The sequence below is a fragment of the Apis cerana genome, linkage group LG9 (assembly GCF_029169275.1).
Source record: "Apis cerana isolate GH-2021 linkage group LG9, AcerK_1.0, whole genome shotgun sequence".
NCBI lineage: Eukaryota > Metazoa > Arthropoda > Insecta > Hymenoptera > Apidae > Apis > Apis cerana.
In genome coordinates, this window is record NC_083860.1 from 531,340 (window position 1) to 552,042 (window position 20,703).

The window sequence follows — 20,703 nt, forward strand, 5'->3', positions numbered from 1 at the left end:
TAAATACATAATAGAAATCTTTCATTTTTCCCTAAGTATCTATACAAAATCAGTGATTTTTAGAATGAATTATTGGCTATATTGAATATTAAATTTTAGATAATTTCATTGTTTACCCTTGTATTTATTATTTTTATAAAATGGCATATTGTCAAAGTTATACACCGGATTATTTTGCATTAAATGATATTTTATCTACCGAAGAACGGGTGTCTTGTAAAATTGAAATAGAATTGCTTGGTTTAGGTAATTATTTATATATCATTACATTTTCTATTGAGGTTAAGTTAAATTACCTATTAATTTAATATTTAATTTTTGTTTAATATTTATTTTTATTTTGCTTTTTTCTTTGCCAATTTATTATTTGTTAAATTTATAAATTATAAATTATATTTCTATTTAATTATTTTTTATTTAATAAAATTAGTTATTCATAATAAAATTATACATGTTACAGTGTATTACATTATGTATTACATTAAATGTATATTGACAGAATTCCTAATAATTAATTAATTTAAGATAAGAATATTAACAAAAATTTAATTATCAAGTTTTACTTTAATATATTTGTATAATTTGTATAAAATGTTAGAACATTATATTAAAATTATTTTTCATTCACAAAACATGAAAATAATTAATCTTATATTCAAAATTATTTAACAAAAATATTTTTGTTATTATCTGAAGAGATAATAATATCAAATTGTCTATTTGTTTGAAGTTTTCGATATTATAACATAGCATTCACTTATATGATGAATCTTGCAAAGGAAAATTTTATAAAAATAAATATAACTTTATAATAATAAACAAAATATGGCTACAATGAATAATAATGAATTTATGTTTCATTACTTAAACACTAGAGTAATTAATAAATATATTATAAAAAATATATAACAATATTTCTAAAACTCTATTGTAACATATTAACTTAATAAAATAGATAAAACTAATATTATTAGAAATAATATAATGAACTGTATTAAGATAAAATTTTTTATCCATTGCCATTTGGATAATAGATTTATAAATATAGATAGATTATAGATTTATAAATTTGTAATAACTTATAAAAATTTTAAAAATTTAATAAATAAATAAATAAATAAATAAATAAATAAATAAATAAATATATATATATATTATATAATATAATATATATATATAATTTAAATATACATAATTATTTCTATAAGTATTAAAAATAAAAAATATCTGAGATAGTTATAATGTAATGTGATAATGTAAATAGTGATGGTATATATTTGACTTTATAATTACTTTCTAGATTATATGTGTAGATTATTTTAAAATATGATATTTTGAAAATTTTTAATTTCAGTTATAAGAATATGTAATAAAAAATATATTCATTTTTAAATTAATATATTAATATATAAAATTATAGTATATAAAATTTAATTTGTGATCTTCACTCTCTCAGACTCTCAACAATTATCAATTATTATTGTGATGTTTTATTTGATATATAAACTTCTGCTTCAAAATTTTTTGTATTTTTAATGTAATATTATATCACAAAAATAACAATATGTATATTGTATATTTATATTTTAAATATTATTTTTAAATATTATATATTATTAAATTATATTATTGATATATTTAGAATATAAATATAAAATATATAGACATTAAATTTGTTTATATTTTATATAATGAAGAAGATAATAATTCTAAATATAAATGCCAAATAATTTTGGAATTATTATTATAAAATTATTTTAAAACAATTCATTACTTATTATTATAAATTTGAATATAATAAAACAAATTTAATTGATATTGTGTAATTTACACTGTGAATGACTATATATATAGTAGATATGTAATAGATAATGTAAAATTTATAATAATTTTATATTTATTTTTATATTTATTTTTTATTTAATTTTTATTAATATAATTTTTTATAAATATAAATAATATTATTAATTTAGCATTTTACTATTAATATGTACTGCATTACAAAAATTAATTTTTTTATAATCTTTTTTTTAAAGAATATTTATTACAATTAAAAGAATTTAAAAGATCTTAATAAAATTATTAAATAAATTTAAGGTTATCAAACTATTATTAAAATGAAGAAGAAAAAATATAAAGTATATTTTACAAAACTAGTTTAGATATTAAAAAATAATAGTGTAACTTTGATAAAATTTTAAATATTTCATATATACATATATATAATTTTTTCTGAAATATATATATCATTTAAGGTTTTTTGGATTCTTCATCTACATCTAGAGATTTAAAGATAGGATCAAAAGTAGAATTTCCATTATGGTTAGCAGAATCATTAAAGAATCTGAAAGATTCAATAGTTAGTATTGATGTACCAAATATATATAAAGAAGTATACAGGTTTGATTTCTAATTTTTATTTGAATTATTATTTAATCAATACATATTATTTAATTAATTTTTTGTTAAACTTTCCTATGTAATATTCATTTCTATTATTTTTATTCATTTACAATGTATTATTAGGGAAATTTTAGAAGCAGATGCTGATGCTATTGTCTTAAGTAAATGGAATCCATTTTATTATGAAATAGGAATGCATGTAAGAAAATTTAATGATAGAGATTCTGAACAAATAACTGAAAGCTTATTACAGGTAAATAAATAAAAATAATTACTATATTTTCCTGGTTTTTAATTAAATATTTTTAATAATTATTTATTAAATTATAAAATTTTATCTTATACAATTATCTTATTTTATCTTATACAATTTTTTTACTTTACTACTATTTTGAATATTATATTAGTAATTTATAATTAATAATAAATTTTGTTTGTAAAAAATTATGAAATTTGAATTTTTTGTTGATATAAAATTGTTGATGTAAAATTAAATATTTTATGATAAATTATGTTATTTTATGTCAATATTTTATGTTAAATTATAAACATGTTAAATATCTAACCTCATTAATTTTTACTTTTGTTTGAGACATTTAATTATTAGTGTATATTTTTTCTTATAAAATTAAATATTAAATTAAAAATATTATACAGTTTTAAAATACAATAACAAATAATAGCATGTTTTGCTGAATTACAATAAAATTACATAAAATTATTATGATTAACTTCATATTTTTTATGATTCTAATTTCTTTTAATTTTTTTAAATTGTTAGTTAATTTGAATTGTTAGTTAGCTTAATAGTTGCAAAAAAAAATATGAAATTTTTTTAATTGTTAATGATTTGAATGATGTTTATAAATATTCATAAAAATATGGCAGCATCAATTATATGTATATATATTTTGTAAAGATTCTTATTATATATTATATATTTCTATAAAGATTATTTAAAAAAGAACTAATAATTTAATTAATTTATATATATATATATATAATTTATATAATTTATATATACATATGTTAAAAAAATATTGTATTTTCTTAATTTACATAATATGAAATTTAATAATTTATTTATTTAATAATTTTTGACTATATATACTAATATATACTATATAATATTATACATATATTATATATATATATATTTTTCTATCAATTTCTTTTGGTGAATCAAAAAATAATTAATTTTAGAAATGATTTTACAAATATGTTTTATAATATTATGTGTAATATATTATGTGTAATATTTTTTACTTATCAATTGTCAAGTATTTAATGTTTATAATTGTATATAATGTTTAAAATAATTTATAATTTGTAAATAATATTTATAAATTAATTTATAATAATTGCAGAAAAAGTATCTTTATTGATTTCGAAAGATAATATTTTAAACAATTTTTCTCTATGCATATAATTGACAACCTTCAAGATATCAGTAAAAATTTTTAATATTTCATATTGTAAATAATTATGTAATTTAAAAAATTTACTTATAATGATCTTAATCTTATAATATAATTAATTGTAAAATTAAGTATATATTCTATACACATATTATTATATTTATAGAATATTGAAATTATAGAATTATGTTATATTCAAAAAAACTGAATAACATAAATTTTTCTTATACAATTTTTTTATTTATAAAAAAATAAGAATATATATATTTTAAATATTATATTACTAAAAATACATGATAATTTATTTCTATTAAATTAAGCATAAATAAATATTTTTAAGAAAATTAATATTTTTTTATTTTATTATAATTATATTAATAATAATATTTTAATTTCAATATTTTCTATATGTGCTTGCAGATGAATATATCTTGGCAGTGATTTGATTAATTTTTTTTTTATATAAATTGAATTGAATTCTATTAAATTGAGATCCTATGATTGACAATGATATTTCTAATAATTTAATAATTGTAATCATTCTAATAATTTAATAATCATTATAAAATAAATATTTTTTAACACATAAAGAATAGTTATATATATAATGATATGATATATCAATAATCTGTAATTTTTCAATTGAAGATTTTAATTCTTGTTTTAAAATATTCATGTATTTCATTTTTTCCATTGTCTCTTTCATAAATATTTTTAATATTCAATTTTCATCTGTAGTTATGCAATCCTATATCATAATTCTTTATATGTTTAAAAATTATTTATGATTTGTTTAAAATTTTAGATGTTTCTATTTTTATTATATTTTATTTTTATTAAATAAATTAATTTTAATTTCTTCAGAAAAAATTGTATTTTTCTAAAATTTATATATTATTTGGCAAATTTGAAATTTTTAAATCTTTTTGCTTTGAAAATATTAAATTTTTTTTTTATATAGTTGATTATGATGAAATATTTTGTGACAAAATTTAACATTATTCAGGTTTTTCTTGATTTTGATTTTTTAAAAATTTTTTTGATTTTTTTGAAAAAATATCCATTTTGATATATTAGTATTAAGTATTAATTTTGATTAATAATAATTAATATAAATATTGAAATAGTTAACGTTATTTAATATACAAATATGAAAAATTATTAATAAAATTATTTAAATCGCTTCTTTTTTTATATATCTTTATTTAAAATATTTAATGTTTATACAAAAAATGTTTTTGAAATGTTTAAATAGATTTACTTTTTGAGTTTTCAATAATTTATATTAATTTTCCAAAATCAGATGAAAACTTTTATATACTTTATATACTTCACTATCTTCATGTCTAAATATTAAAGATTTATCAAATAACTTAACTTAAAATAAATTTTATTATACTAATTTATTATACTAAATTTATATAACTAAATTTATTATACTATACTATAATTATATTATATAATATAAGTTTTACTATATAATATTAAAATAAGTAATATTATGTTTCTTTCAATATTCAATTATCCGATTTAAATAATAATCTTATTTTCATTAGAAAATATCAATACTTGATATCAAAATTCATGTTTTTATTTTAAAATTCTCTGGTAAATTCTATTTGTTAATAAATAATTTTCTTTCTCTATGACACATGCAACACATAAATATCTTGCATCTTTTAATATTCTTTTATTTTTTTTCTTTTAATTTCTTTTAGCTCTATTCTTAAGATAATTTTTTCTTATGATCTTGTGTAATCATTGTAGCTATTTCTGAAAAATTTATTTATACAGATTTTAATTATATTATTTAATTATATTGTTTCCTTTTTTTCTTTGTTTGATAATTTACATACATGGTTATGAATATTTAATGTACTTGCAAATGCAATGTACTTTTAATAATATTTAATGCGAATAGTAAAATGATTTCTTTGTATTTCATCAATTTTCGAATAAGATTTTTCTTGTTCGTGCAAATTCAATATAATTTTTCTTGCTTCTGACATAATTTCTTTTTTTTATTTGATATTTTTTAATCTCAAAGTATCCATTGATCAATAACATAACATAAGAATTTACTTCTACAATAACATAAGAATAAATAAAATCATTAGATTTTTTTTGTTAATATATGTGAAAAATATAAGTGTAAAATAAAATATACAAATATAGATTTTTATGATATGTGCTAATACTTTTATCTAGGCATAAAATGATTATAAAATATATTTTTATTAATTTTATATTATATCATTATAATTTTTTTTTATATATAGTCAGATAAAATAATTTAAATAAAGATACATATAAAAAAGAAGGCGATTTAAATAATTTTATCAATAGTTTTTAACGTTTGTATATAATGTACTGTGCCAATATTTATATCCATCATATTTCCTAGATTACATATTTTTTATTTATTTATTTTTTCTTTTTGGTTGCTTTTATTTCATAAAATATCCTCTTTCATAATTCATAAATTCATTAAATATTTTATATTTAATAAAATAAAGTAAGATTTACTAACTATACTATTAATTTCCCGAAATTTTTTTTATAAATTTATAATTTGTTGAAAAAAATCTATTTCTTTTTTTTTTTAGAACCATTGTTTTTTAGAGAAATTGATGCAAAATATAACTCTTTTAAGCAAATGAAAATCAATTGCTGTATATCCAATAATGTGGCATAGTTTTTCTATAATAAATTTTATAATAAAACAAGTGCATAATATTTATTTTAAGGAATTCTCATACTGCATATTTAATTTTGTTAAAATTATTGTATGTTTAAAAATACTATTAAAAAAATAAAACTTATTTTTTCTGTTATTTTTTTTTCAACAATTGAATTTAAAAAATAATATAATGAAATTAAATATTTGAATTTAATATTTATTGCAATGTTTTTATTATATTTTATAAAAATATGGATTTAATATGAATATATGAATAATAGCAATTAATTATATTATATTGTAGAAATTATCTTTTTAATTAATCTTTAAAAGAACTATTGCAAATTAAAAGTTAATTAATAAATAATTAAAAAAAATTTTAATAATATTATGTAATTTTTTAATATTTTTCAAATTAAAATATTGGATTTATGTATTAGAATTTGTGTATTAGAATTTTATTTTGATCTTTAAATGGTCTTTATTAGAAGAATTATTTTATTAGATTAATCAAAATCAATTTATAAAAAAATAAAACAAAATTTTTCTTTTAAATTGATAATTTTTTTCATGTATAGGAGTCAGCGCTGGACAGTATTTGAACCATCAGATATCTTAATTCTCATTGTTTTTTTTATAAGTGCTCGATTTTATCAATATTTTTTTAAATACATGTTTTATATGTTTTAAATTTCCTAATATCTAAAACAATATTGTCAATTTGATAAACCTACGTGATAATCTCAAGATAAAACATGTCATTATATCTTTGTTATTATTCCATGGAATCATATCTTTTTCTTAATTATTTCAATTACTCCATAATTTATTATAATCAATAATTAAGAGTAAGAGGCAAAATTTCAAAATTATATTTCGAGTCGAATTATTCCAAATATAATATTATCTTTTTTACTGAATTAATGTTAATTGTAATACAGAATTAATGTTAATTATAGATTTAAGTATGACTACTTATATCAGCATCGATTTCAAATATTAAAAATTATTATGTATATTATATAGATAGATAATTTGAAGTAAACTTGTATACTATTTTTATGAATTGTTATCTGTATAATTTTAAAAAATTATATAATTTTTTTTATTTATTAAATTTAAATTAAAATTTAATTTTAACTCAAATTGAAATTAATTTAAGCTGAACTCTTTTAAGCAACACTCAAGATTATATCAAATTTTAGAAATACAAATTATATATGAATTATTTTTGCAAATATTTCAAAAACTAAATAAAAGTAATAATTATATTTATAGAAAAAAATTGCTCAAAATATTAAAAATAACATATTTTAATGTCATAAAAATCAATGAGATGATGCTTTTTGTGCATAATTACAATTTTAAATATTCTTGAAAACATATATAAATTTTTCATTCTTTATATATAAATTTTTCTTTCAGACATTTAAGTCTCGTTTTCGATTAGTTATGGACTGGGCTCAAAATCCAATATCTGATCCTACATTAGTAAATCAACTTCCTCGTCTCGAAAGAGATCTTTTTCTTATTGGTCGAAAAGCTAAAGTTCGGCTTTTAGAATGGTTAAAAGGAGATACAAATAACATTATTTCTTCTGAAATTACAACAAACTTAAAAAAACGAAAACGTGCACAATTTGAACTTAATTAGTGATTATTTTATAAAAAAAAAGACTGAATTTGATGAAATTAATTTTTTACAAAATAATGTTCTTATTGAGTTTTAAAGTAATTGATTAAAAATATAAATATTGTAGAATAAAGGAATTTGTATATAATTATATAATCAAAGAGAAAAAAATTGAGAAAAGAAACAAAATATTTTACAATGTATTACAATTATTGTTATATTAAAAAATTTTTTTATTATAATGTAAATGTATATGGAAAATATTATTTTATAATATTCTATAATATAATTTGAAAATATATATTATATATCAATGTTCATTATGTATCAATATATTATATTATATGATAAAAATTTGTAATTATTTTATTGCAATTATTTATTGACATAGAATTATTTTCATTACAGGATCATCAAACATTTTTATTATGATTAAATAAATAACTCAATTCTTCTTAACAAAAATGATAATATTTCATATATATATATATATATATTTAAAAAATGCTATTATCAGAAAAAAATCTGATTATATTGATTACACTGATAAGGGACAGATCCTCAAAAAATTTTTATAATTTATAATTCATTTACTCATTAAGAAAAGACGAGATTTTTTTGTCAGCTTTTTAGCTATTATTATTTATCATTTATATTAGTTCTTCTTCTATCGCGTTTGCAGATTTATCAAATCTGATTTAAATTAGGATTGTCTTTTCATTTTTTCACAAATGAATTTTATGCAGTGGTATTGGAATATATATATATATAAAAGTAAATAGTCATTATTATTATGAAGATATAAAAAATGTATATTCTTGTTTATAATATCTTAAAGAAAAAGAAGAAAAATCAATAAAAGGAGAAGTTGCTAAAAAGTTATGGAACTTTATATTGAAAACTCCTAATAATTTTAAAAATTTATGTATAAATTAAAAATTATTTCTATTTATAAATATATAATAATAATAATGAATGAAATTTTTAGTTTTTTAAATTCCTTTCTAACTTCATTTAAATTATTATTTATTATATAAAGAATTAGATAGATTGTAAGATTTGTAAGATAGATTTATTTTAATTTTTAAATATTATTTGTAAATAAAAATAGTCTTCTATTTAATATTTCATTTAATTAAATACAAAAAAATAATGAAAAAAATAATTTGAATTATTTATAATATTTTGAAAGATAATTATTTGAAGATAAATATATTTTTATGTAATATGAAAATGCAAAATGATTTTTTTTATAAATTTGAATTTAAGTTATTTATAATTAAATTCATTAATTGGATTAATAAAATAAATAAATAAATAATTCATATTAAAATATGATATAAATAATATGATATAAATAATTTCAATTCTTGTTCAAATTTTTTTGATAGATATTTTTCAATTCAGAAACCGTTTTATATTCTAACAGCAAATTTTATTTTAATAATACTATGAGAGGGTTATAATATATATATATTATAATATATATTATGATATGAATTCATTTGAAAGTAAAATTTTTAAAAATTACTGAAAAATTTTTTTGGAAGTGCATAATGTTGATAGTAAAAATTATATTCTCAATATCTATTTGTAAAATATTTTCTAAATAATGTCTTAATAAATCTTAATAATGTTTAAATAAATCTTCATAATGTGATGATAGTGTAAATTATTCACAATATCTATTTGTAAAATATTTTCTAAAATTTCATTTTTAAATGTATTCTTTTTTAGATTATCATACAAGTGGAAATTTTACTATGAGTCGTATATATCGATAGATTTAACTTTATATTATGAACACACATTTTATATAGTTGATTTATGTTGTGTACAAAACTTTTATATATATCTTTTTCTATTTTCTCTCTAAATTATATATTATTCATATATTTATTGTGTGTACGTCTTATAAATAAGAGATGTTTCAATTTCAAATGATCTTTATTTTTTTAAACAATATTATTATAAATAGAACTATGTATATATTTTATGAACCAAATATTATAGATTATGTTGTCTTTGAAAATCATTTAAGATAACTTATAATTGTTTAAATTGTTTCTGTATGTTAAATTGTTCTGTACAATTAGAAAATTTTTCTTATCATCGAAGTCATTTAAAATATGACATAGTATAATTTATTATTTATTGTTTATTTATACACATGAAATATTTATTACTGTTACTATTTCACAATATTTGTTTCAAAAGTTTTTGTAGATTAGAAAATAAAAGTTTTTATTTAGAGAAAAATTTATTACTCCTGACAATATAAACAATATTTACTAATAAATTATGATATTTTTGAGAGAATAAAACCACCATTTAAGAATAGAATAAATCAATAATAAATCAATAATATCAGGGATTCTGATAATTTTTAAATATGTTATAAAAAACAAGATTTTAAACTTGGATATATATATTATATATATATTATATATATATTATATATTATATATATATTATATATATATTATATATTATATATATATTATATATATATTATATATTATATATATAATATATAATATAAGATGACTCTATTTTTCATAGAAAGAAAGGATATATATATATAGAAATTATAACAATTCATTTGATTTCTCTTCGAAATTAATCAACTTTTTTTTTGGACTAGATTAAATAATGATCAAAATATATTCTTGATTTTCAGTTTAATTTAATATAAGTAGAAATAATAATATATTTAATGAATACATATATTTCTACAAAAAAATAAACAAAAAAATTATTTAATATTAAAATTTAACAAATTTCAAATTTAGATTTTTATTTTCTAATATTAAAGAATATTAATATTTTTTTAAAATCTTCTTGTAGAATTTGATAAGGAAAATTAAAAAATTAATTTTAACTTTAGGAATTTATGAAATTATATGTTTTTAAAAATGCATATTATTGACGCCATAATACTTGTTTGTTAAGATGAATCATGATTATACAAATAACACAATCATGTGGAAAAGATTTCAGAATTTCTTTTATAATAATTATATATATAATTATATAATAAAAACAAAAAAAAATTATATTTTAATTTGTAATTAATTTATTTATTATAAATAATTCTGTTAAAAAATTTTAATTTCTTTTAAATTAAAAAAAATTCTTTTTAAATTTAAAAAAAATATTTAATAAGTTATAATTAATTTTCAACGAAGTGTGAAAAAATATTCAAAAATAATTTCCTATATTTCAAAATGATGTTATTTAGTTCTATTCGAATTGTAATTTAAGATTCTGTAATTTGAGATTCTACTGGATGAGAGTAATAATTTTATATTCTGGTATTATTAATTTTTTTTAGAATACATAAAAATCATATGAAAATTAATTTCATTTTCCCAAATAAAATCGTATTTTTAATACACTACAACTCAACATTTTTTATTAATCCATGTATATAAAGAAGTTATTAATCTTAAAAATTATTAGGAGATATTTTAATTTGAATTTTTTAAAATTTATTATAAAAGACAAAAACAGATGAATATTTTTTGCTTCTTTATTATTTATATAATTAGTTTTATAAAATTCAAATTAAAGTACTTGATAAAATTATTATGCTATGGATCCTAATTATTTGTTATAATCCGAATTTTAATTCTAGAACACATCTACTCAAGAATACTCATAGATCTGAACAATATTCTGAACTGAATAACTGATTGCTCACGAACTGTATACGATTTTTCTTTTCCTGGATTTTCTTATTACATTTCTGTAATGACAAGTATGACAAGTGAAACTAGAAATTATATTATTGTATGTATATTTGGAGTTACGCAAGACAAAACACGCTAGAAGAATATGAATTAATAATGAAGTATAAAGAATATTAAAGTAATGATAGAGAAAAAAATTGTTCAAATCTGTTTTAAAATAATAAAAGTTTTTATAGTATAATATTTATATAATACTATAATATAATATAATATAGATTAATATTTTTTTATAAAGATCGAGCTGCATCAAATGATGTATTAAAAAATAAACTAAATTATGTTAAATTAAAATAAGTTAAATTCCATTTGAAAAAGAAAATTAATCTCCATATGTCCATGTCCACTTATAAAAAAATATTAACAATAATATGTATTTTTTAAATCATTCAATTTCTATTTAAATATTTATTAATTATTTATCATTGCGAACGATAATAACGTTAAAAATTTTAAAAAAATCAAGATGATCATTTCAAGTAAAGTATTTTATATGTAATATTAAATAGTTAGTACAATTATTTATAAACAAATTGATTAAACAAAATATGGTTTATTTTTTTATTTGAAATATGAAAAGAAATTTTCTAAACTTTTTTATATAATTGTATGTCATCTGTAGTGATGACAAATGGATACTTTATATTGACTCGCTGGTAGGACAGCTAATACAGATTTTTAATTTTTTTGTATGCATTTTAAATAAAATATATTAATTGTTAAATTTGATTAAATTTTTATGTATAGAAATCAAATTTAATTTAAATTTACAATCCCTGACAATTTTTTTCATTTTTTTTTCCTTTATAAAATATACAAAGAGTTTGGATTAAGATTTATTTAAACATTATAGATTTCAGTATGATTTTGTAACATTAGAATTTATATTTTTTCTCATCAAATGCTATCGAAAGATGTAAACAGAAATTATTGGTCCTCTCAAACTTATCCGAAATATAATACATAATGTCTTTTATAAATTTTTTCAAATGATATAAGGAAGTGGAATGAAACAAATATTTTTGTTTTTCAACCAAGATATAAAAAAATTAAAAAAATTGTAATAGACAACATAAAAGTTAACTTATTATCTAATATAATATATATAATATATTGTATTATTAAAATTATCTTGAAATTTTACCCTATTTTTCATTGTTTAAAAAATTATATTTTGTTTTTTTGATAAATTGACTATATTGAAAACATAAGAATTTATGAATGAAATATATGATGATAGTATACATGTATATGCATATTAATATTAATATAATAAATAATATTAATATTTTTTTAATTATTTCTTCTTAAATATTAAAATTACTAACAATATATTTGGTTTCATTAATATAAATATTGTTATTTAAAGAAACAAAAAATAACTTTTTAATGACTTTTTTTTAACAAAAAGTAAAATATAATTTTTAAATTAATCAAAATTAATAAAAACACATAAGAAAATTTTGCAATGGATTTTATTATTCCTTTCTGAATTATTTCACAGATTTTTATATTTTATCTAAGTAACATTATTTTAGATAATTTTATGTATTATTTTAAATGATTGAAAAAAGTGAGGAAGAATGTTCAAAATAAGAATTCCTTAATATAAAATAAGTACATTTAGGATAATAAGATGAGGTTAGAATTGTAATTTTAAAAAGAACAGTTAAATGGACATATAATTATACATAAATTTTTTATATATATCTATTTTAAATTTAATAATAGAATTAAAAATTTAATCAATAATTTAAAATATTAAACAAAATATAATTACAAATATATATATTAATTAATATATATATAATTATTCATTATAATTGAATATAATAATGAATAATTTCAAATATAATAATAAATAAATTAATTAATAATAGTATTCGTTAAAATGTTTCAAAATACTATTAAAAATTTTATTTTTGATATTAAAAAAATTTTGTATTATTGTTATGAAATTGATAACGATTTAAATCATACATATGATTGTTTATGTATGAATATTATTATAAAATAGAAAAACGATTGTCTTGATTAAATTTTTTATTTTTGAAATTTTTACAATGTTCTTTTCAATACTTTTCATTCCACCTTTCCTTTATATTTAATAATATATAATATAATAATATAATATTTTTATCATTTTTTCAAATAAATTTTTTTAATATATGTATATAATATATGTATAAAATCTAAATTTATTATAAATATAAAATGTTGTTTTTGTGATCTGAATGATGTACACTTGAAAAAATAATTGAAATTTTAATATCAAATAAATATGTAATTCATTTTACTTAAGTTACATATTAATTAAAAAATATGTTAGGTTTTAATATTATATATATATATATATGTTATATGTATATTAAAGGAATATCTAAACTAGCTTTGTATAAAGAGAATATTTTATTTTTTATAGAAATAAAAAAATATGCATGATATTAAAACACAAATATTTAATAAATTTGAAATATATTATTTGATTGACAAAACAATAATGAACAATTTTGCTTTTGATAAAATTTTAAATTATAATTAAAATAAGTTCATTTTGCAAATTATGTATTTTACATTGGCACTTTACTGTATAAGTAAAAATACATTGCGAAATAATAATAATTAATGTTTGTACCCTTTTTTGCAAATAATATTAAAATGAATTATTTTAATAAAAATGAATATGCAAATATAAATTATGATTTTAAAAAATACTATATACAATGCTTAAAATTTTGTTATATTTTATTATATCATATTTTAAATGAATATTTTGAAGTATTAGAAAAATATATAATTATATAATATTATTATTAAAATTCCATGCATCAATTTTAAATATTTGAAATATATATTTAATTTTTGAAAATTATTTATAAAAATAATAATTATTATTATAATTAATGTTTATGTATAATACAATGCTATAATAGGAATAACAAGATATTTATTACAGTAACAAAAATATTCTTCGTAAGAACATATTATAAATAATATAATTAATAAACCCTTTGTATAAATAACAATAAACTTATTTTCTATAATAATAATAATAATAATAATTAAATTACATGATAATTTTTGTTAGTGATCGATTATTTATATAATATTTTGATGGTAAAAAATAAGTTTCAATTAAATAAAAAATTTGTTTTTAAAAAAATTAAAAATTAAAAAAATGTGTTGTTTCATTAAATATAATGTTTTTATATTAATATTATTTAATATGAAAGACAATTCATATTAAAACAATAAATTCAAAAAAAAATTATTTTATAATTTTGATAACATTTATCAAATATGATAAATATTTATAATAAATTATAATAAATTAATATCATTATATATTTAGATTAATAATAAAAAAATGTTATTTTTCAATCGACCGATTTTTGATTTTATTTTATTAATTTGTGATTAAAAATTAATTGTGATTAAAGATTACAGTATTAATTTGTGATTAAAGATTAATTGAGCAATTGATTGAGCATGACTTACTCAACAATCAGAAATTTGATAACACTTCTGATGTTCTTAGTCTATTCCTGAAAATTTTATTAAATTATAAACAAAACTATTAATTTATTATTATTAAATTATTTTGAATATATACAATGAATATAAACATCAAATTTAATAAAATTTTTTAAAGATTATCATTTAAATTGCACTGTTTTAAAAAATAGCAAATGTATATAAATATATGTATATATATATATATATATATATATATATATATATATATATATATATTATATATGTAAAACATAATATGTAAATAAAAATTCTATTTATTTATATCTTTATTAAAATTATCACTAGCATTTAAAAATTGTTAAAAATGTCACTAGAGATCGTTAATAAACTGAGTTTTTTATTAAAAAATTAGAAACAATTTTAAAAAATTAGTTTTCATTCTGAAATCTTCTGTAAGAACTCTGATAATTTTAAAAATATCTTATTATAGTTTTTGAGATCTTTAAAATTTGAAGATATAATTCTTCTTATTATTTTATTATTTTAAAATATTTTTAATAAATTTTTTTAATTTGTTTGAATTATAAACATTTGGAAAAATATTATCATTCAAATAAATTCATTTATGACTTGAAATTATATACAAAAAAAAGAAAGAAATTCAAATAATATAATCTTGAAGAATTAAGAAATCTTATGTATTGTATTCAACATAAAAAGATTGTTAAAATTATTCAATATTTAAATCTTTAAATTTTTTTAACTTTGCACCATATATTTTTAAAGTTATTGTAAAAATTATTTAATTGTTATTATAAAAATATATAAATTCTTCTATCTCTTTTTATTTTTTTTATTATTCTTCATGTTCTTTTAAAATTTTTATTTTAATATATTTGAATTTCATTTGAATATTCAAAAAAAAAATTTGTATAATAACAAAAAAAATTAAATTCTTTTTAGTTTTCTTAGTAGTTGTATTCATCTCTTTTTTATATAATATTAGTTTTTATTATTTATCTAAAATATTAAAAATATAAAAATATTTTCATTTCTTAAAAATATGAAGATTTCATTAATTCTTTCACAAATTTTAATCTCTTAATTTGTTTTGCATTAAATTTTTTTAAAAGTTCTTTGATTTTTACAGTATTCTAAAATATATCATTTTCATAAATACTTTAGATTTGTAAAGATTGTATGTTTGAAGTTCATTCTATAAATGCTTCAAATTCTTTTAATTGTGTTTAATATTTCAAAAACTTTTAAAATGTTGATTCACTTTCAAGACTAGGCTCCTGTTTGAACATTCTAAATCCCGTCACACTAGTTACATCTTCTTGATTCTGAATGGGTGTAAGATCCCTCAAAATTATAACAGGACTTCCACTAGCCAACATATGATCTTGAGGACTTAATGGAGGTACATTGGTTGGAGTCAAAGGACTATTTGGACTTTCATTGCTGCTTACATAACTACCAGAGGCATTTGAAATTGGAACTGGAGTTGCAACACCATTTATTTCTGCAGTTGCACCACCTAAAAGCATTTCTTGCAGCAAATTATCAATATGTGCAACTCCAAATAGTCTGACAAACTGAATTTGTTCAATCATTTGCCAAGAGATGGATTGCAGAGCTGGTAAGGTTAGCAGGATCTCACCAAACCGACCACGACTGTCATATTGTCGATCACTTATATAATCCTCCAAGTTGATCTGAATTTGATAACGCAACTGCTTGATTCGTTGTGGTTCACTTAAACCTTTTGCATCTATTAACAGAAAAAATAAAAGTTTTAAATAAAAAATATTGATGAAATTTATTATTTGAATAAAATTAAATTTATTACAAAATATTTTTTCACATATATAAATAAAAACAAAAAATGAAGACTTTAATTATTTAGATAATATTTGTGAAAAATACAAAATATTTCAGAATAAGTTAATAAATAATGAATATAAAAATAAAAATATAAAAATTAAAAAATAAATAAATCTTGTTATATAATTTTAATATTTAATTATATAATAGTATTTAATAATTTTAGCTATGATATTTTATTAAATATAATTTCGTTATTTTAAAAAAATTAAAAATTTTTTTGTAGAATGCATTGTAGAATCATGCATTATTATATATTATATATATATTTTTGAAAAATAATATTATTTTATTATAATATTAATTATTAAATTTAATTTAATTTAAAATATTAAAAAATGTTATTATTATATTGTACAATAATAATATATAAGTAATAAATAATAATATTATATCAGATTATTATAATTATAAAAATGTAATTTAAAATTTAATATTTTTATTGTTAAAAATTTCTCACTTTTTATATTATAAATGTAACATTTCAAAGAAAATTTTAAATTCAAAATATAATATAAAATATTATAAAACAATATGAAAGTGTAACAATATTTAACATGCAGTAAAAAAAATAAATGACGAAATGTTTTAAAAATTTTTTTAAGTTTTCAAAATTATATATATAAAATTATATGTTGGAAATATTATAAAATATATTGGAAGAAAAGTAAAATTTAAAAACATATATAAATATGTTTTGTTTATATAATATATTTTATACAGATCATTCCCAAAGAATAAATTAAAAAAAAATTCATATACAAAAATGTTAGATTTGTTGAGATTTATTTATTTATAAACTGTTGTTTGTGTATAAAATTCATATTAAATGAAATAAAGAAGAAGATAAAGCGAGAAAAGAAATGATGCTAGTGAAACGGAGATAGAGTGATTTCATTTTTAAAATCGATTCTTTAAAGATAGTTCGTGAATAAATTAACATGCTATATAAATTTCATTAAATTTATACAATGAACTGATTTGTAAAAAAAAAAAAAACAACTTTTTATTCTTATTGCATATTTTGACTTAAATAATGTTTTCTAAATAAAATAATATACAAACAAAATAATGTACAATAAAAGTTGCATTTTTAATCAAATAATCAAGTATATATGTAATAATATTGAAAATAATGTCATCAAGACGAACAAAACAAAATAAATTGCGCAAGTGTCACTTGTATTATAAGTCGGAAGTAAGATAAAAAAACAGAGTAAGTCTGCACTCGTTTATCAATTATTTCAGTATAGCAACGTTGAACAGCGCCGATCATCAATTAAATCTCATTGAGACAATCGTTCTCGCGTGCTGGCAAATCTTCATTGACATACAAATTTTACAAATTGACATAATCAATGAGATATTACCAAAGATTATAGAAATTCTTAGATAAAGATATACATAGACAAAAAAAGTTTGTTTTGGGTATCTGATTATTTGTCAGCTTACGTAACTTATTTGTTTTTTTATAATAATTTAATTTTATATATTGCAAAGTATAAAAGAATATATTCAGTCAATTTTATTTTTTATTATTTTAAATTTTTTATTAATCATTTTATTAGATTTTTTCAGAAATTTGTTCTATTAAAACTATTGTTATATATAAAGGAAATACATATAAAAAAAACGGAAAAGACATTTTTATGTTTTTGACAATAAATAAATTTTTAAGCATTTTATGTTGATTTTTTGCATATATTTTTGAGTATTATACATGATTTAGTTATTAAAAAGAATTTTATTTATATAGAACAAAAGTTGGTAATTTAATGAAGATTAAGTAAATAGGAAAAAAGGAATAAAGAATTTAATACATCAATAAATTATTATTTACCGAATAATTATGTTTTCATCTATGATTTCATTTTTTACAAATATGATATTTAAAATATATTAACAAAACAAAAAATGATCAGTTTCTTAAAATAAATTTAAGATAATATATTTTAATTTTATTATTTTTTAAACTTATTTTATAATACTTTAAGATAGAGAATTTATATCTTGAAATTATTATTTATTATTTGTTTCATTGTACAGAATTAGAAGATTTTTTATATGTTTACATATTATAGAAATAATATTTATTAAGTTGTTATTGATATGATTATTATTAATTATGATAATAATTATTCATTAATTATGTAATGTATAATAATTATATACATTCATTAAAAAATAGAATTTATATAATAGAATTTATATAATAACTTAAAATATATATAATCATTAATTGAGATATATATATATATATATATATATATATTTTATTTTTGATTATATTAAATTCATATTAATAATTATATTATTTGAATTATTATAAAATTTATTATAAAATTATTATACTTACTGGGATCAAAAAAAACAATAGCCTTTAAACAAGCAAATTCCGTATCATCGATTTGCACTTCATTTAAGGGCTTTACTAGTTCATCCATTACTCTGATTCCAACCTTGCTGATGTCCAAATCCTGATTACGGCCCTCTGCGGACAATGATATAACTGATAACTAAGGTTAAGCCATTCCTATCCATATCTATTACCCAATTGACTGAGCCCAGATTGAAGTTGGTCAAGTATTAAAGGAAGCTGTAAAACCAATAACCCATGTCTGCATTTTATATTCATGCTGATGCGACTAGCAACGTGAAAACCGGACTCAGTCTACTAACTACTATCCCAAATACTATACGTGCAACTTATTGAACGAGACTACCGATAATTTCATTGACATTTATTTTTATTATTCTCAGTTTAGAAAAATATTAATTTTTTTTTTAATTATATTCTCTATTTATAAATTACATTTTATTAATGAAATTTAAAAAGTTAAATAAATGTATTTATTTTTATTTAGAATTATTTTTTTTATTTTAATAAAGAAATTCAAATAAAAATTTTTTAAAGTATGCATAATTTTTGAAAATTGACCTTAAAAATTAAAATAGATCAATACATATTGAATCAAAATATTAATGCTATAGATATTATTTTTGAATAAATATAATTTTTTCTTATAAAAAATTTAAAATAAAGTTAAAAATAAAAAACTTTTTGACTTTTTTATTAAAAATATAAATTATGTAAATAATTAATTTTTAAATTATGGAATAATCAAATGTCAGATACAATATAAATTTCTTTAAATATTACATAATATTAATGCAATATAATGTTATTTTTTATCATAATGATTAATTAAATAATATTAATAAAAATAATATTAAATTAATTTATTAGTTTTATATTTTATATATTAAATAAATTTTATAAATTTTATAAATTAAATAAATAATAATTTTTTTTTATAATCTTTGTGTATCTTTAAAATTTTATTATAAATTTAAATATTTGATATATCGATTGTCTCGTTTCACGATTATCCGAATTTCATAATAATTCAATGTAAATGTTAGTACACAATTATTATCCACAAAAATAAAAATAAAA

At 16.0% G+C, this 20,703-nt stretch overlaps 2 protein-coding genes across 9 annotated transcripts in view; one reads left to right on the forward strand and one right to left on the reverse strand.

Annotated features, from left to right (window-relative positions):
- Positions 1–67: 67 nt before the first annotated feature.
- Positions 68–8,487, forward strand: LOC108001946 (DNA replication complex GINS protein PSF3). Its single transcript, XM_062079778.1, has 4 exons — positions 68–246; positions 2,256–2,400; positions 2,527–2,656; positions 7,927–8,487. The coding sequence occupies exons 1-4, from the start codon at positions 141–143 to the stop codon at positions 8,152–8,154; spliced, it is 609 nt and encodes a 202-aa protein (XP_061935762.1). The 5' UTR covers positions 68–140; the 3' UTR covers positions 8,155–8,487.
- Positions 8,488–16,464: 7,977 nt separating this feature from the next.
- Positions 16,465–20,703, reverse strand: part of LOC108001956 (hepatocyte nuclear factor 4-gamma) — a 255,501-nt gene continuing 251,262 nt past the window's right edge. For 4 of the 8 annotated variants that reach the window (XM_062079772.1, XM_062079773.1, XM_017063296.3 and 1 more), the window contains 2 exons: positions 19,603–19,755; positions 16,465–17,133 (listed from right to left, as the gene is read on the reverse strand). In XM_062079772.1, coding sequence (XP_061935756.1) covers positions 16,625–17,133; positions 19,603–19,755 — 662 coding nt within the window. In that variant the 3' untranslated portion in view covers positions 16,465–16,624. The remainder of the gene's footprint in view (positions 17,134–19,602; positions 19,756–20,703) is intronic. The other 4 variants (XM_017063299.3, XM_062079774.1, XM_028668805.2 and 1 more) reach the window with 2 other exon arrangements.